At 47.5% G+C, this 18,483-nt stretch overlaps 1 protein-coding gene across 9 annotated transcripts in view; it reads left to right on the top strand.

Moving 5' to 3' along the window:
• The first annotated feature begins 561 nt into the window (after positions 1 to 561).
• The window catches only part of LOC100117520 (EF-hand calcium-binding domain-containing protein 1), a 71,577-nt gene continuing 53,655 nt past the window's right edge, over positions 562 to 18,483 (top strand). For 5 of the 9 annotated variants that reach the window (XM_016984694.3, XM_016984693.3, XM_016984700.3 and 2 more), the window contains exons 1-6: positions 562 to 774; positions 851 to 1,011; positions 1,087 to 1,167; positions 1,970 to 2,080; positions 2,152 to 2,410; positions 8,924 to 8,962. In XM_016984694.3, coding sequence (XP_016840183.1) covers positions 648 to 774; positions 851 to 1,011; positions 1,087 to 1,167; positions 1,970 to 2,080; positions 2,152 to 2,340 — 669 coding nt within the window. In that variant the 5' untranslated portion in view covers positions 562 to 647 and the 3' untranslated portion in view covers positions 2,341 to 2,410; positions 8,924 to 8,962. Of the gene's footprint in view, positions 775 to 850; positions 1,012 to 1,086; positions 1,168 to 1,969; positions 2,081 to 2,151; positions 2,411 to 2,476; positions 2,510 to 4,359; positions 4,570 to 8,923; positions 8,963 to 18,483 lie in introns of all 9 variants that reach the window. The other 4 variants (XM_016984702.3, XM_016984697.3, XM_016984703.3 and 1 more) reach the window with 2 other exon arrangements.

Here is an 18,483-nt window from a genome sequence, read left to right as displayed (position 1 = left end):
GCACCGTCGGGGCTGAATGCGTATATACTCCCTTTGATTATATTTATTGCGTAGAAAAGCCCGCTAAACTTGTGCTTGAAATAACATAATTCAAAGTCGTGCAGTTTGATTAATTGTTGGCGATGATGCTACCAAGTTGAAATTCGAAGTAGCTGTTACTTCGTTGTGGAAAAAAATGAATTTACATGCCTTCGGAGCAACGACTTCCTTATTCTGTATTTTAGACCCGAAAATGTCTCGGCAGCTCCAGCGGGATTTTATTGGACGGCCCCAGCCAAAATGATGCCATTAGGTGTACTTAGCTGGGATTTTATCGCTGTCTTTTATAAAAATGAATCCCGCGTGTTGTGTTCGAAAGCAAGGCATTTATTGCACTTTACGCGCGATATCAAAATGAATTTTCACTCGGGCGTATAAAATGAAGGTTATATTTGGCAACCCGCGGAATAGCGATGTTATAATTCTGTTTCCTGGAATAATAAAAACTACAGCGCTGTATATTTTCGATGCGGACAGCTTTGAAGCGAAATAACAAAAATATGCGGTACATTGGAACTATGTATATAGTAACAAAAGAAGGCTTTGTTTACGGATAGCGAAACGTAACCAAAATTTTGCTGCCCAAAATTCTGCGTACCATTTTCAAAATGCCTAAAGAAATGCCCATGGATATGTTGAACAATTCGACGCGGGAGGTTGTTTTTAGAAGAAAGAACAAGGAATTGTTCAAAAAACTTGCGCAAGAATCGCGATTTGATGAGAGAGAAGTCGAAGGTATACGGTTAGAAAATAAACATACCTTCAGCATCATAATACGGCAGGCACGTGCTTACCGACTGTAATATTTCAGCTCTCGGCTTGATACATCGTAAAATTGAAAAAGTGCGGGGGCCGCTGAATCGAACAGTGTTTCGTGATATTTTTCACTCGGGACTAGACTACACGGAAAACATACGTCATCTCCTGGTAGACCGCGTATTCTCGCAGTTCGATAAACGTAACGCATTGCAAGTAAGCAAAAACTGTCACACTGCTCGCGAGAGGTATGATTATTTTGTCTGATACCGTAACCATTATCTATTTCAGATTTCACCAGAACAGTGGATAACGAGTTTGTCGACCGTTTTACGAGATCCCGTGCAAGTTCAAACAGAATTTGCTTACAAAGTAAGGAAAACTCGGAGAAATGTACACTGAGAGAAAAATAACATTACAGCAAACATATATGTTAACTGTTAACATAGGCATGTTCGATTTGAGCCAATAATACCTATGTTAATCATTAGTAGTTTATCATTAGTTCAAAAGTTATTGAAAAAATTCATTAGTGTGTTAAACATCATATCGTAATGATTCATTTTTCAGATTTGAATTTTTTCAATAACTTTTGAACTAATAGTGATAAACTAGTTGACATTTACCTTTTTGGAAATGCCAGAGGCTGCTGAATCAGTTGGAATCACACTTATTATTTTATCTCTAGAACTGTCAGATCTGGTATTTAGACCCAAAAAGCCGATGAAAGACAACATTTTGAATTTTGACTTATATCATTCCAAAGGCACTTTGCATGCTTCCTTACGTATATTCAGTTGCTTTCGTTCTATTATTAATGATTTATTGATTATTCATGATAAATAAACCCTCAAGAACATTTTTTGTATGAAAGAGGATGACGGATTTTGAGGTTAGGCGGTACGAGAGAAACGCCATCTGCACGCAATACTACGCACGATAGCCATGAAATTCATATGTTAACTATTAACATACAGATATCTCCCGCAATATTTTGTATGTATACTATAGAAATCTATAGTATACATACAAACTGTTTTTGTTTCGTATAGAATATTTGTAAGATGTACACGAATATATTAGCAATCATTGCTCCTAATGTGTGTACATGTTTACGGCAATGATATCTTTCTCTCAGTGTACAACCGCCTATTTCACGCGTATTTCTTTTCAGATTTACGATCTCATGAAAACCAACAAATTGACCAAGGAGCAAATATTTCCAATGCTACGCGGCTGCTTTATAAAAGTACAGCCCGAGGAAGATCCCGACGAGACCGTCAAGGTACGTATACATCTACTTAAAACATGGTGCGAACTCAACTGCAGGCCTTAATCGGATCGCTTTAATTTCAGGACATGATAGAATTGCTGGTGAAGGCAATCGACATCGACAGGGACGGCGACGTTTCGGAGGAGGAATTCCGAAAAGCGGTGTTGGAGAAGAATTCGCTCTTCCTGGAGTGCATGGGCCCGGTCTTTCCCTCCAGAGAGGCAAAGCACGCTTTTCTCACGACGTTCACGAACCGCGTCGCCCGCTTCTAGTTTTTCCCTCGAGTATTCGCGGAGCCCCGGACTGCTCGACTGTGTTTTTGATTAAACGCAGCGGACGAAAGTAAGCACGAGGAAAAAGGCGGCAAATCCCATTTACTCACAGAGCGCTGCGCACCGCCCGCTTCAGGTGCACCAAAGCAGCAGCAGCAGCAGCTCTTAGGTATACTAGCCGCGCGCAAATGCCTCAAATCAGACAGAAAATATCGGCTAAAGTGGAGTAGGAGCAGCGCTGCTCCAGCGAGTTTCCAAGTTTGCCCGAGTTGGAAGCCGCTTCACGACTGATCGAGCAGAGCGAAGATCCTCAGTCTCTCTTGCTCTCTCATCGCTGTGCCCCTTTTGCAAACAATCGCAAATGGACCGCGTTAATACCTCGCGAGCGCGATCGTAATCTCTTCCGAGACACGGGCACTCAATCGAGCGCGAACGCTGCACTTTCTTCGCTGCGCCAGGAGGACTCAGCTCGGAAATTCCTTATCAGCTTTCTTAGCATACAATTGCGATCGTGCGCTCCGCTGGCCTCTGTCTGCCGCCCGTTCAATGCTAAAGCGAGCATCCGATGTTTACACTTTCCCTCAGGCTGGCATTTCTCTGTAATGGTCCGTCGATTAATTGCGTTCTTTGTTGCGCAGCAGTAAAACCCTTTTCTATTGAGCTCGAATTTTTCGAAATAAGTGGGCTTCGCGCGGATCAGATTAAATTACCTCGACTCGGTGTATTTTCAAACATTTTTGTTCGCTCCGTCAATACACCGCGTCGGGAGGCGCATTGATCGCGTTCGGTAAGAATCTGTAAATAAGCGATCGGGAAAATTTCCGCCGGACATACAATAGCTCTTTGAAGCCACTGAAATTCCCCTTTGCGTCAACCCTTCTTTCATCCGCTCTCTCTCTCTCTCTGGTCGCTGTGGCGGACAAACGACGACAAGTCCTCGGAAACACAGAGAGAAAAAAATAAAGGAGTCGGCGCGCTCGAATAGGCCACAAAGGAAATCCAGCCGCGCGTGTACGGAGCCGATAGAAAACGAAATCATCATCCGCCGTCAGCGAGAGTAGCACAGAGAGGGTATAACCATCAGCACCGTGGGCTATACCGCGTCTGCCCCGCGTAAGATAAACATCGAGCTCTCGCGTGTTACCAAAAACATAATGAATGTTTGACGAAGTTCTTTCGGGCCTCGCGCGATACTTGTACTCGCCGGCGCAGCTACAACAACAAATTAAAGAAAGCCGAGGGAGAGGGCTGAGCAGCGCGTGTATAGAAATTCAAACATGTGCGGGAGCTTAAGGGAGCCACTCTCCCCTGTACGACTACCTGCACGCGCGCGAGCGTCAAATCTCGGTATTACGCGCTTAAAGGGCCGAAGGTGAAGAGCCGCGAAGCGCTTTGCTTTTCTTCGGGCTCGGTTATATTATGTGCCTATATATGCGTGCAGCCGATACAATGTGTCCCGTTTGTACAAGTCCCTTATATGTTGATGGGAAATCGCCGGCGCGACGCGATACCTGGGATATGCTTCGGAAGGGGCAATCTGGAGGCGCTGGAACAAGACATATTGTGTAAGGAGTATTATAACCTGTGCGTGTATGTGTGTGCCCTGGGCTACGCACGCGGGTAGAGAGGGAGGAAGAAAGACGGGGACTAATTCTTTGTGGCTAGCCGAGCGTGCTCCAAGTGGATCATGCAGCGAGATTTCCGCTATGGCTAGAGAGAGAGAGAGAGAGAGAGAGAGAGAGAGAGAGAGAGAGAGAGAGAGAGAGAGAGAAAGAGAGAGAGAGAGAGAGAGAGAGAGAGAAAGAGAGAGAGAGAGAGAGAGAGAGAGAGAGAGCGAGAAGAGGAAAATCCGAGGATGGAAACGTATAGCATTGAAATAGAGTTTCGAATGGAAGGGTATAGACGAGGTTCGGGCAAATATAATCTAGATCTGCGCTGGACATTTTACGCACAACTCGCGCAGTGCAATAAAAGCCTCGCTCATCAATCAGCAGCTAATGGATCCGCATGATTATTTAGCAGCCCCATCGAGCAGACTTGGAAAAATATTTTTCCAAGCAACGCGGCGGTCTCGCTGTAAAGAAATAGAGCAAGAGAAACCTGGCTCCCGGGTACAGAGAAAGGCGCGCGCGCGCGTGTGTTGTCGAAGACCTGCCGCCAGTGCAACCCGGCAGAAAGAGCAATGCTCGTCGATTTCCACGGCGCCAGCTGAGAAAACACGAGCTACAAGTGCGTACCGCTCGTGTTTCTTTTTACAAGCCGGTTGAATGCGATGCGGAATTTTAATGCGAATTGTCAAACTTTGTAATTTAGAACGCATGATTCGGAGTCCTCGGAAGAGAGAGAGAGAGAGAGAGAGAGAGAGAGAGAGAGAGAGAGAGAGAGAGAGAGAGAGAGTTACAGCCGCTCGGAATCCCGCTCAAAGTTGGAGTTTACAGGAGGGTGGAAGACGCGGGGCGCGGCGCGAGGCGTAATGTTCCAGAGAGGATTGCCGCGTAATTCGTGGCAGTGCCGCTGCTGCTGCTTACGAGCCGTATAAGCAGATGCGCCCGGCGCATACACACTCTGTACTCTCTCGCCTTTGTGCAGTTGGCTGTACTGAACTTTGCAAACAATTCGCGAGAGTGTGACGCCGCCGCCGCATCTGATATTCAGCGTACTTCTCTCCGTTCTGTAATTATACGAATAGCGCGGCGCGGGCCTGGCTATACCAATACGTGACTCGCTCTTCGCGCACTCGACTCGCCGGCTCTGTATTAAACTAATTTCATCAAGTCGTTTGTCTCGCATAAATGGGAAACATGCCTCGATTAAAGCCTCGCCTGTATACATAATAGAATCTCGCGAATAATTCATCAACATCTGTCGACCATTTTTCCCCTCCGTTCCCTCGAACTTTTGATAACTGAATGAGCTTTCTAGAATACCTGGCAACATAAATTATAATCAGCGCGGCGGAGCTACGTGATAAAACGTGCTGGGATTCGATTTGAGGGCCCCCGCATCAAAGGCGCTGCGCCGCCGTAAAACCAGCCGCTCTCTTCCTCCCTCTCTCTCTCTCACGCGAGCTCGAGCCAAAGGATTACGAAAGAGCTTTGTCCGACGCGCGGCTTCGATAATCCCGCGAGACTGCTGCCGCTGCATCTTCCGTCTCTCCGTATGGCCGCTTTTAGCGTTATACAGGCTGAAGCGATTTAGATGGGTTAGACACGAGCTCGCAGCGCGATTAAATCCTCGCGCGGCTTTACTCGTCCATCTGAGAACTCGAAATTTTTCCACTCTGAATTTTGTAGCCGCTGAAAAATAGCGTTAGCGTGATCCCTTGCGGAAAAAGATTTTCTCCGCGAGCCGAAGAATGAATCAAAGGAACCGAGAGTCTTTGATATCTCGCACCGACTCGAGCACATCGCGCCGGCAGAAAGGACATGTAACATCTTAATGCGCTCCGCTCGGCATCAGAGAAGAGAGCAGTGTGTATACACTAATCGAATCTTTGGACAGAGGAAGCAACCGCACTATTCGAGAATCAAGCTCGACGCGATTCCTCACAGAAGAGAAAAGCACTTCTACGTCGCTCGGGATGATTAATACTCTGTTTGGCGTGATAAGATCGAGGATGATTTGGTACGCGGAGCCTCAATAGAAGCGCGCCGCTATTCAAGCTTCGGTCCCGAATAAAAAGCAGCTGAAATATCTAATTACCACAGGCCTCACAATAGCCGCTGACGGCTGTTTAGCCTCGGAAACGAGAAATAAAGAGCTAAAACGAGCCTAGAAAGAGAGAGAACTCGTTTGGCCGCGCGTACACGTGTCGCGCCATACGCTCGTTCGCGCGCAACACGACACCGACTTGTCGAAACAGCGGGACAGCAAACGCGCGCGGTGTACCTATATCCGCAGCGTGCGCGCGGAACCAGGGGATTCTTCTAATGAATCGCTTGATTTATCGCGAGCCCGGCCGCGTGTGTTTACTCAGAAGCTCGCCCCGGTTATATTCTGCACCGCGAGGCTTGTTTTCTGTGCCCCGACAAACCGTACTGACATCGCTGCTGCCGCTTCCTGTTTCGAATGACACGCGCACGACTCCTCCGAGGGCGACTGACTCGCGTGCGCTCCGATTTTCTGAAAACGCGATTTTTTCGTTTCTTGTGTATATAACTTCAAAATTAATGAAGCAATCGCCTTCATTATTCGCACATACATTTATACGAACAGAGTATTCTAAGTAGCATACTACGAAGCAGTTGTAGCATGATCAGCCTATTAAGCAGGCCAACAAGACTGTTCAGGCATCCGTGGCATACCCCTATATCTAGACTCAATGCGCAGATCACGATGAGAGAAACAGAAAAGTGCCTACGCGCCATCTACTGGAGCAAATGCTATTAGCTGGGAAGTTCAAGCGGAGGGGGAAACGAAACGAAATAACAACACTGTATATTGGCGTTTCTTTCGGACAATGAGTTTCGGCTGTAGCTTCTTGATGGACGGCCGCATTAAGCCTGAACGTGCACGCGAGAACGGGAATTCGGTGTCTAGCTGTTTGTTTTCTGGTCGGATTCAATTTAGCCTCGGCCACGACGTCTTGTGATTCGCGGAATATAATTGGACGGACCTAGGGCGTAGCCTTCTTTCCAGCGACGTGATGTTTGACATAATAGCAGCGAGTCGCGCGCGTCCGCTCGCGTAAAAATAAACTCTTCCTTTCCCATTTGCATTCCTCATCAGGTCCGTCCGCGCGCGTAAAAAGCCGTATCTTCGACAGTGCGGCCATAATTCATAATCCCGAGGGGAACTTTACGAGCTATAGGAAAAAAAGAAAAATTAACGTTGGACCAATTTGTATCAATGCGCCAGTTGAAATTGTTTGTCACTTTTCTCGCCCGTCCGAGTATTTTACAAGTTAGAGCCGTTAGAGGAATACGCGTTAACTGATGAGTGAATTATAGTAGTCAGGAAACTCGCTAGTCTTCGAAGATTATGTACGACGACGCTCATAAACCATTCGAGGGGGTGTCGGGTTCGTCATGGTCATGCGAGACGGAGTTTCCAAAACAGGATTAGACGTCGACCGGATCTGCGCTATACACACTGAGCGAGTCTGTCCCTCTCTCTTTCGCTCTCGCTTATACAGAGAGAAGGTGCCCCCGGCAAATGTGCATCGGTATATTTTTCACGTGAGCTTATTTTTTTCACGCCGTCCCCTCCCACCCACGCACACGCGCGTATATCTGACCCTGCCGAACAGGATTATCCACATCCGGTCACTTTTATTTCGCGTTTTTTCTCCCGGTCTACGGTAGCATCCTCGCGTCGCGTGGGTGTGTCTAAAAAAGAGCCTCGGACCCTCGCCGAGTTTCGTATAAAAAAGACGAGAGCCGTCGTCGCATTGAAAGGTATCGAGTGGTCTGCATTGACGCATTGCTGCTCCATTCAGCGGCTAGACCGAAGCTACCGGCTTTTCGGCATTATTCCTCGTCCCTTTTACATTTGTCAAGCTGATTATGCATGCTTTTGGAAAAATTTAGGTCGAGTTTTTTCTTCTTATTGCGCATTTCCTGCGTCTCGCGTACGCAAGGAAACTTTTTTCTCCCAAAACGACCGCTTTCGACTTATCGATTCAGCGCTATTTGTATTCCCTTGGGGAGCAGCCTATTTTGAAAGCGAGAAGCTGCGGGACAATTACGTGAAAACACGAATGAGAAATGATCGAGACGTTCTCGGAACGAGACAGTCGGAAAAACAAGGGATGCGTGTAGCGAGGAAATAATTTTCCTCTCCGGGAGCGACTCGCTACACTGCTACTTCCTCCTATCTTAGCCGGTGCTCTCCGGAGACTTTTTCGAAATACGTAATCTGAAGCTAACTGCAAGCTGCGGGGCTCGTTATCCCGGTGAGCGCGCGCGCGAAAGCATTCAAGGAGAAAATGACGGACTTTTCCAAGAGCGCGCCGGTGAGCTAAGAAGTCAAAACGAAGCTCCGAGAGCGTGTATAAGAGGATGTGCGGATTAGCGCTGAAATGCAGATGGAAATAAGAGAAGCGGCTGATACGTTGTATGATGTTTGTATTTAACGAACGGTGCGTGCACTGAGCCGTAAATTGTATAACGTTGACGCGTCGCTAAATGTTTAATCCCTTATCTCAATTATCGCGAGCTTGGGGTACGCATTTTCGCAAATGTATGTGCAACATGCGGGGAAGGCTAGACTCGACGTCATTTCCATGTCGCTAACACGGTCCCTCGGCAGTTTAAGCTCTTTATTTTCCGCTGCTCTCTTGCAGCCTTGATAGTCGTATACGCGACAGAAAGGGAACGTCGAGCACGAATATCACAGAGGACTGGCAGAAACGGCAGCAGCCGCGAGTGATGCTGTTAATTAAAGCTCGCGTGCAGTCTCCGCGCGCTTTACTGGGCACGTATACGCGCGTTACTGCTATGTTGCCGCAGTTAACGTTTTCAAAATTAAGCGATTCGCTGTATCGTGAAACGTGTTTTTTCGCATGCGCACTTTCTTTATAATAAATATCCTTTCTAGTAGATTAAGTTGATATAATAACTCATAGACGTTATTTCTGTTGCAGGTGCAGATATTGCGCTGTTGGATATACATCGTATCGCTGGTAAGTAATGCACAATTACGTAACTCGTTACTTTGCTCGAAAATTTCGTTGGAGCTTCCTAGAGCTTCGGGACTAGCATTTCCATGTAAGATTCCTTATAAACACACTTTTAATGCCGCGCAGTAAAACTGATTTATGAAGGGATTTTTCGGAAGCTATTTCGAGGCACTTGCTTATAGAGAGCCAGGACGCGCACGCGCCTTGCTTTCATATGTGGAACGACGTTGAAAGCGGGACAAGAAGTGATTTTATGACTTAACTTAACGGTCGCGAGTACCCTTTAACATAAAAATAAACCAGAACCGCGCATACACTCGCCACTAAATGGATGAGCGCTATTTTTCTCTCTACGGGGCTCTTCCGCACGCGTTGCGTGCACTTGTAGGTGCCAAATACCGAAAATGAATCCGGAATAAGTAAATTCGTTATAATGATTTATGAAATAAAGAATGCCTTTTTACGTTACAAGAATATATTAATAAAGAGTGAAGTGTACAGTTAAAAGGTTTGAAAGAGAGTGAGACTCCTTCATGGTACCGGGTTTCTTAAGTACCTTATGGTTATCAGCATACGTAGAATGGCAAAAATAAACATCTCGAGTCACTCGATCTTCGAAAATCGAAATCAGACTCGCTCGCCTTAGTATTCCAAATATCCTTTGTCTCGTAGAGTTCTAGACTTCATCTGAACGAACACAAAGAAATGCGAAAATTACACGTGCGCGTGTTCATTGCGTGATTTGCCGCACTTCCACGTGCTTCTTTATCGCCGTATGTCACATCGTTAGAAATACATAGAAGAGAAACTAATAACCGAGTGTTCGCGGAAAGATATTCGGATACAAGCCATAATTAGACAACGATCCCATCCTCAAGCGACGCTAGCCTCGAGAAGGACTGGTTCTGTCCATCTGCCCTTCGTAGGCGTGACCGTAGCTCTCACAAACTTGTACACATAATACCGCGAAGTCTATAAGCGGCAACATGTCGAGAGGACAAGGCCCAGTCGTACCGTAACACTTTCTTCGCACAGGGCTCGGGTGGTAATTGTCTCGTCCAGCTAAGCGCTGCAGATGCAGTGACGCCAGAAAAGCGAAATTTTATCAAGCCTCAGAGAGGTGGCCACTGCGTGTCTCCTTTCAGAGACAAAGGCGCACGGAGGCGGAGGAGACACCCTTTGGCTTCCTTAGCCGCCTTTACGTGAGATCCAAGACGCTCCAACGGGAGGGAAGGAGAGAAGGAGATCCTCGCGGCATTATTATCGGGGGCAGAAGGGAGCCGACGCCGCTAATGATGAAGTCGTTTTGCATATCAATCGGCCGGCTGACCATCAGGCCTCTCCGTTTCTACCGCTCGCTGACACTGCAAACGTTTTCGGCTTAATTATATGCGCTTCCAGACACGAATGTCGTGCTAAAAACGTCTTCCACTCGTGCAAGGAGCGTTGATTTTTCTTCCTTTTTTCGGTGAACTTTTTCACTCTACTCTTTTTACGGTTCTCGTCCCAGCATCGTGTATTGCAACGTATTCGTTACATCCGTAAAAAGCTACGAGGCTACTCATGCCCTCTTATCCCTGTCGGACAAAACCGTCTAGCCCACCAAGTGTCACTGAAGACGGAGCCATTATTCGAATGTCGTCACGCTCGTTGAGCGCCGCCGCCGCTGTACGCGCTTTGAACTACCTCGAGCGGCGAATATTTTGCCTGACACGGCAAGCTAGACAATGGGCCAACTGCTGTCGCGTCGGCTCGCTCTTTAGAGTCTCATTGAGACGACTACGGATTTCGGGCGGTATTTTGAAAACATTTTCCGTCGCCACCCGTATAAATATTGCCCCTTCACGGTTCATTGGATCGAAATCAGGCGCGGTGACTCCTTTCCCTCTTTTCTCATCCACTGAGACTGAGAGTGCACCTAACGAGGGAGCTAGAGCTTGCCCCTTTTACGGCTCGAGTCAGCCATATATCCAATTTGCGGCAGATGCGCGAGCGTTTACAAGTGTTTGTCGGCAAAAGGGTGGATGCGTAAGGTGTGGGACCTCGTGACAAATTAAGAGCACCTTTCGGTATCCTCATAGGAATCGAACGTCCAAGTGGGCGGGCGTCGCCGTTACGCATTTGCGAAGGAAATCTCGTCCGCTGCAGGTTTTTCATATTGTATAGAACTGGCTCGAGCAACTGGAAAAGCGAACGTATACGCTTGGCTCGAGCGCGAAAGCTCCGATAACGATAGGATCTCGGATATTGCGCGAAATATCAAACGAACGTGGAGGAATGTCGCTGGAGCGAAAATTAAAGCGCGCAGCCTCGATAAAAGCTTACGCTCGCGCGCGAGAGCAATCTGCGTTACGCCGCTAGCGAGACGATTCGATTTTGCTTTTGCTTCATTTATACGGCTCGCTTTCCGTTTCTCTGTTCCTCGCATAGCAAAGCCTCCCTTTGATGTCTGCAGTGTCAGCGCTGCTCCGAGTTCTGTTATTAAAGAAACATGGGCCGCACGTCGAGAGCCCGCGAGTATGAAATGCACAGAGATGTACGCCATTTTTTAATATTCCGTATTTAAGATATGTAAGTTGAATACAGGTGCTCCAGGGGCATCGGCGTTTTATTTTCGAGCGCAGGTAGTCTGGAAGAGGATATCCGCGCAATCGGCGGATGGCTTTCTTCTCGAGCGGCGCTCGCGCGCGAATTACATGATTACAACATGCGAGACCGGATTACCCGCAGTTTATCGGCGCTCTTTACTTAGCAGTCATTATTGCCACGACTTTGCGCAGCGCGAGCGCGCGCACATACTTATAGGAAAATTACGAGCGATCCAATTTCCGGGACAGGCATATACTGCTCGCGCGCAGCTCGCAATATGAGGGGGTAAAAAAGGAAGGGCTCGACGACGACGACAGCGCGAGCGAAGCTGCTTACGCTACCCGACAATCCCATTGCAAAAAGTAAACTTTTTACCTCTCTTTCTCTCCCCCTCGACTTTGTTAACTTTGTTTGTTCTTTCTTCGATAATACTTTGCTTCATTTTCCTAACTTCCCTTTGGCGCCGCGATAAAAATTTCAGCGAAAACATCGCGGTGTGGATGTTTGTTTCATAAAGTTATACTTGAAAAAATAAATACTTTCAAACTTAGAGATAAAAGCGGAGCGGATATGCGTACGTTGCAAAAGCTCTCTCGAAAATCAAATAGTTTGGCAAAGTTATTATTTATTCTCCGTCACGCGCTGCGCTGCACTGCAGTCCGTCATTTTCTTTCCAACCGGGGCTCATTACGAGATAAAATAAAGTTTATCAGGTACTCGAGCAATAATATCAGAAGAAGCGATTAAAGGGGGATATTTAAAAAATTCCTCACTCATTCTTCGTTACAGGCTACATTCCCTCCAACGTTATGTATACGAGGCTCTACCCGAGTAAAATGAGCAATTGAATTTTGCTCGCTCGAATAACAAAAGCGGCCTCACTTACTCTCGCCGCGTGCGTGTACTTTATGTAATTACCCTTACGAAGTGAAAGCTGAGCTCAGAGAAAACAGCGGATCGCACGCACTTGCATTAATGTTCATTGCGGGCACATATAGGCATTATACACAGATTTAGTTAAGAATACGCACTTTCGTATATCATCGACATGCCTCTTGAGCGTTGCATTATCGTTCAACAATAATAGCAATTAAATCGCGCGTTTCCATCAGAAAACAAGTGTCTTCGATGATTGGTCGTAAAACGCTGAGCAACAAAGCAAATTCGCATAGATCTTTCTCCAATAACAAACGGCCGGATCGTAGGGCTTCCTGTTTCAACCACTTTTATTACCCTTTCATTACCCTAGTCTATCGAAAAACTGGCATATATGTATATAAGATAATTGAATGGGGCAGCGTTCATGAAGCAGTATTCGCGTCGCAGACTTCTCTCGCGTGGTGGTGCAGTTTCCCGCGGACGCGCTCTCACCCGACCACCAATTACCGCGGCAGTCGAGCGCGCACTCAGCAATGGTGAGTCAAGGCGTTCCGACCCCTGACCCCCTTCCTTCCTTAATTTCCGAGATACCGAGGCAGCCAAGTGCTGCTGCACGGTGATCAGCCTGCATTTCATGCCGTGTAGCATGTCGATCCGCATGGACAAAGCTGATCGTCGGCGTCCTCGCGGCTTTCCTGTTCTCTTTTCCTTCTTGTCTCCCTCGTTCGCTTGCTGCCCCCGCCTCGAACTTCATTTATTGTACTCGATATACTCGGATTATTTATAGAACACATGCGCAAGTATGTTTATACTACACGCGTAAAGAATAGCTTCTTTATCCGAGCTGTGCGAACCACAGGAAAACGACGCGTGTATACCTGTATACACTCGCGGAATACACAGCTCGATGGTGGTGCGATAGGGAGTAGCGTATAATTTTCTCCTTCCTTTTCTACTTCGGAAAGTAATTGGGCAGAGCGAGATTGATATGGCGTTCCGCGAGTTCGTGCAACAGCAGGAACAGCGGCGGTGAGTCGCCGTACACTCTCGGAAGAGCAATGGCACACCTATACATATACCCCGGGAGTCACTCACGCTTATTGGCGGGTCTATATCGGGAAATTTCAGTGCAGAGTATCGCTCCAACGGTACCTCTGCCGCTGCAACGAGTCTCAATTCAACCGTTTCTCGCTCTGCTGCTTTTAAAAAGACAGAATTTAATAATTTAAGGAGCGCGAGCACATGCGTGAAAAGTGCGCCAAGCAGCCTTGAAGCAGCCCCGGCGTCTCATGTACGAAACGAAGCAAAAAGGGGGCGAGGCGAAGAAAAGAGAGAGAGAAAAAAGTGGAACGCGCGCGCGCGCGCGCTCTCTTGTGAGCCATTATGCATCGACGCGTAAGTCCGTCCGCAGACACGCGAGGCACGCCGTCTCGAGATTTACCATTACGACTTTATGTATGCAAACGGGCAGCAACAGCAGCAGAAGCAGCGGATCCCTCGCCGGCGACTTTTTACGCTGTTTCTATAAGTGCACCACGCGCTCCTTCCTTTCATCCCCTCGCTACTTCTTCTTCTTCGCCTTTATCTCTAAGCTATGTCTTTTAATGCCTGCGCTCTTTCTCCCTCGCTCCGTGTGCCAGCATCAGCCCGGCGCGTTGCATCTACCTCGAGCAAAAGATACGCCAAAGAAAATGTTGTACAATGAAGGCGATTTAAAAAAGAGAGCTGCGATTCGAGCGAATGAGAACAAGTGGAAGTAGCAGTGGGTAAGGGCTTCTTATGATCTCGGGCATTAAATGCCGAGGCAGCGATAAATATCAGCTACTATTCGCGTTTCTCGCGGGCGTGTAATTAGCCTCCGGAGGGAATACGGTGGGAGGGCGCGCGCGGAATATTCGAGCGATAAAGAGAAGCGGAAAGGGGATGCGGTGAAAAAGCCGCAGCGGCGGCAGTTCCTGCAGCGCGCTCCGAAGCTATTATATTAGGCTCTCTTTAAACGACGACGATGCTTAAGGATCTTTCGGAACGCGCTGGGCTCGTATGCACGCGTCGAGGAATCGTTTTTATGGATATCGCGAGACAGAGCGCGCGCGAGCCATGTGTTTATATCGTAATATAATAATAATACAAGAGCGCGCGGAAAAAGATTAAATGTTAAAATTCTACGGACGAAAAGTACTCAAAGAAATGCGCGAGGCTGCTTTACGACTAAACGTTTCCAGGTAACAATTTCGCTTATGGAGATTGCGTCAAAATATAGTAATAAAACGGTGACGCGCTCGCTCGCGCGGCTCCCCTACTACTCTTATTATCCTGTTATAAGCAGATTCGAACCTTCCGGTTTTACGAGCATCGGTAACTCGGCGTAATTTATACCTTTGAAAATCCGCGCTATCCATACACGGTTACTGCAATATTGACAATCCTCGTAATCCGCCCGTTTAACTTTTGCCCCCCCCCCTTCTTGCACCGTTTAAAAGTCAGCAGTGCGTACGTACATCGCTGCTCTCGTTCGGAGTGCACCGGTGCACGTGCTCGCAATAAAGCGCTCCCCTATTCCTTCCGCGTAAAATTACAAGCCGCCTCCGTTCGCCGGTCATTAAGATCGAGAAGAGCCACTTCTCAAAGGATATTGCGCGAGCAGTCGCCGTCGCTGCCGTGCACCGCGTACCGCGACAATGGCAGGAAACGTTCAGAGTGCAGAGACTCGTATCTGCACCCGCATGCGAGAACGTTATCCCGGTTTATTGCTCGAGCGCGACTCGCCATTCAGCACTTTGTTTGTAAATCGCATTTCGAGCGTTCTTTGAGCGGCGCACCATGCAGTTCATTCATAAATTAAGGCGCCCCTATGCGTGCCGATGCGAGTGCCGCCCTTTGTTGATTGCTCCTCGTCCGAACCGCAGCGAGTAAGTAAAGTGCACTTCCTTGTGGAGATTCCTGAAAATCTTGTCTTGATGTTTCGCTTGCGCATTCTTATAACTACTCCACTCTCGAATGCAGCGGTACAAACCCTCGAAAAACGACGAAACGCCCAAACATTAGGTCGTCTGTCATTTTACTCTGATTCGACGTGGCCATCGGGGCTCGAGCATCCCGCCACAATGCTCGAAAGATGAAAACGGGCTGAGCTATATGACACAAAGCTGTCAAGACGTTTAAAAATGACGCGTCGTGACGGGGAAAAATTCAATGTCCATCAGGGGTATCATAAGCGCTCGAAAGAATCTCGCTCGGATAAATGAAAAAGAAATCGTATGCCGACGGTAATTTACCGTGGACTCGAAAAAATAATGATTGACCCTCCGCTCGGCGTGTATATCATGCGCATGCACTTTTAAAGAGCCGACCGCGCGAGGGACTCGGAATATCGTTTTTATTTATGAATCGTCGTGTAATGGGCAGCATATATACAGGTTTTCCGATTTTCAGGCTCCGTGCACCGCTCAATATACCGTGAAAGATACGGACGGGTCGCCCTCCTTTGAAGGGAAAGCTTCTACCTTCTCGTTATAATAACGACGACGCGTATAATGCATAACGCCGAAACTTTGTCGGACGAAAATTGCCGAGTCCCCAAGTTACGATCGTTGCCGAATTTCGCGCTCATCGATCCCATTCATATCAGCCCGAGCGCGTCTTATTACGCCCATTACGATTAACGCGAATCGTACGGCGGCAGCTGTGCGCGCGTGCTTATGGCTACATACGTGTTCAATACAATGGGCCGAGCAGCCGGGGAATAATTTCTCGATAAACGACCTCCTTTATGCAACGAGCGAAGTATACGCGACACTTGGCCGTACGTGCATGACCCGATGGCTGGAAAAATATACAAGCTCATCGTGAGCTCTACGCGATGCTCATACTTTCAGCCGGTAGCTACAATCCCTCACTATATTATCTAGGGCGAAATAAATTGAGAATGAAGTTATTTTGTATAATTACAGTGTAAGGCACTCGAAATGTTGGGTAAGGCGGTGTAATTGCTCACGCCGAGAAATACCAGATCCTAGTTGAAGAAAAATGAGCTTTCGAAATGCGCGTCGTTTAGAAGAAGTAGTCGATTGCTTCGGTCGCGGCAGAAGTAAAGAGAACGTCACGCGATGCTGCGCCGCGAATCGTTTCTAGCTCCGCTGCATTGTGTGTGCGCGGGCTGTATATATAGGTAGGCGAACAATCAATTACGTCGCCGCTATGATTTCGCCGCGAAGCTTTTTTTCCCATCCGCGCTCTCGCGCAGCGTGCGGTTGTTGCCGGCAAATTGGATCGAGGAAAAGAGATGGAGCGGAGCAGAGCAGCTCCGGGAGCTTCGACTTCCACGATGGAACAAAGTGGTGATTGTTGTGAGATTCGCGCGTGCCGTAGAGAGAGAGAGAGAGAGAGAGAGAGAGAGAGAGAGAGAGAGAGAGAGAGAGAGAGAGAGAGAGAGAGAGAGAGAGAGAGAGAGAGAGAGAGAGAGAGAGAGAGAACGAGAGAGCCCACCGACCAAAGAGCGATCCGTTTCGTGCGGTTTTGTTTTATCGCGATTTCACTGCGGCCCAACCGTTCTCTCTCGGCTTTTTTGCTGCGCGTGGCTTCTCTCTATGTCTGGCTTTTCATCGAACCTATACTTCGCTCTCTTTTTCCCTCTCTCTCGCGGCGTAAAAAATGCCCGCGCTGTAAAAGTTATAGATAGCCAGCGCGCTATCGGGGCATTTCCTAAATTAAAAAATCAAATGGAATTGAATCCATCCGCGCAGCCCTTCGTTTCTTTTGAATGACAGAGGTGGAACGCATATACGAATAGAGATTCTCAGCTAGATTCGATATCTAATTGTCTATCGCTTTAATTGATTTCCCAGAAACTCGAACGAATGAATTCACGCAATCTTCCGAGTATCGTGCGCCAACAGTAACCGATAAGCAAAGAAACCAAAGGCTCTGGTAGGATTTCGTAGGCGGTGTATGGAGAGAGCGCGATCGCGCGCGCGCCTGAGCCAGATGATGAATAATGTCTGATTGTGGCGCGATAGAGGTAAAAGAACGGTGCTGCACACCAGCGAGAGAGTCGCTTTTGTATATCGCATAATGCTCTCCCGGGAGAGAGAGAGAGAGAGAGAGAGAGAGAGAGTACGCCGAGGTCAGAGCCAAGAAATAATGCCCGCTAGCCGGCAATATAACGGCTGCTCTGCAGCATCGCTCCGTTTGCGCCATTATAAATCATTTTATTCGTCTCTTTTTTCTTCTGCTGGATATAATATCGTGTCCGAAGTGAGTTTCACGTGGGGGGTCAATGGGTCACCCGGCGGACTGAAGGTTTCGCGTGTGTAATGGACATTTGAAGGGCAATTTTTCGAGCCGATAAATTCCAGCGGGTGAATTACTAAATGTTGGTCGTTGAGTCGAATATTTTTTCGTGTTTCATTGCTTCCGTGCTGCTGCTGGTGATCAACCAGTGCACAGCGTTCATACCGTAAAACTGTTGATTAGGAGCTAATGAGGGAAAGTTTATTATATTTATCATGGATGGACTTTTTTACACGCAGAGTACGCTGTCTGCATAATTGGATTATTTTAGAGCGTAAAATTATTAAAAGATATAAAGGCTTGTATTACTCGCAACCCAACATGCGATACTTGGCTGCTTCTCGGGTTGCGCACTGCAGGCGCGCGTCAACGCGTGCGCGCGAATATGCACTCATCCCTAGTGTCGGATTTCTCCTGAAATTCAATTCGCTTCGAATAACCTACAATGAGAATCCTTTAAAAGTTGATGAATAATCAAAGAGATAATGTTTTCAGAGTCTTGCTTAATTACCGAAAACTAGTTCCTCCCGGATTCCTCCGAAACCACGTCATCCCTCTATAGATGCGTTAAGAAATCTCGTCGCCGAACGCGGCGTAACCCGCGCACGCTTTCAGCGGATGTCTGTTGATCAATTAAAATGAGATTTACGAGAGACGTGTTTAGATAGGGCGAGCCGTGTGCTAAGTCCCTCATTAATTCACGAGGATGTCCCGTTAATGGCATTCTTGTACACCGCTAATAGGCTTCCGCCGTATTTATGGGACAC

Source organism: Nasonia vitripennis, chromosome 3 (assembly GCF_009193385.2).
Source record: "Nasonia vitripennis strain AsymCx chromosome 3, Nvit_psr_1.1, whole genome shotgun sequence".
Classification (NCBI taxonomy): domain Eukaryota; kingdom Metazoa; phylum Arthropoda; class Insecta; order Hymenoptera; family Pteromalidae; genus Nasonia; species Nasonia vitripennis.
This window is presented reverse-complemented; position numbering and strand designations above follow the sequence as displayed.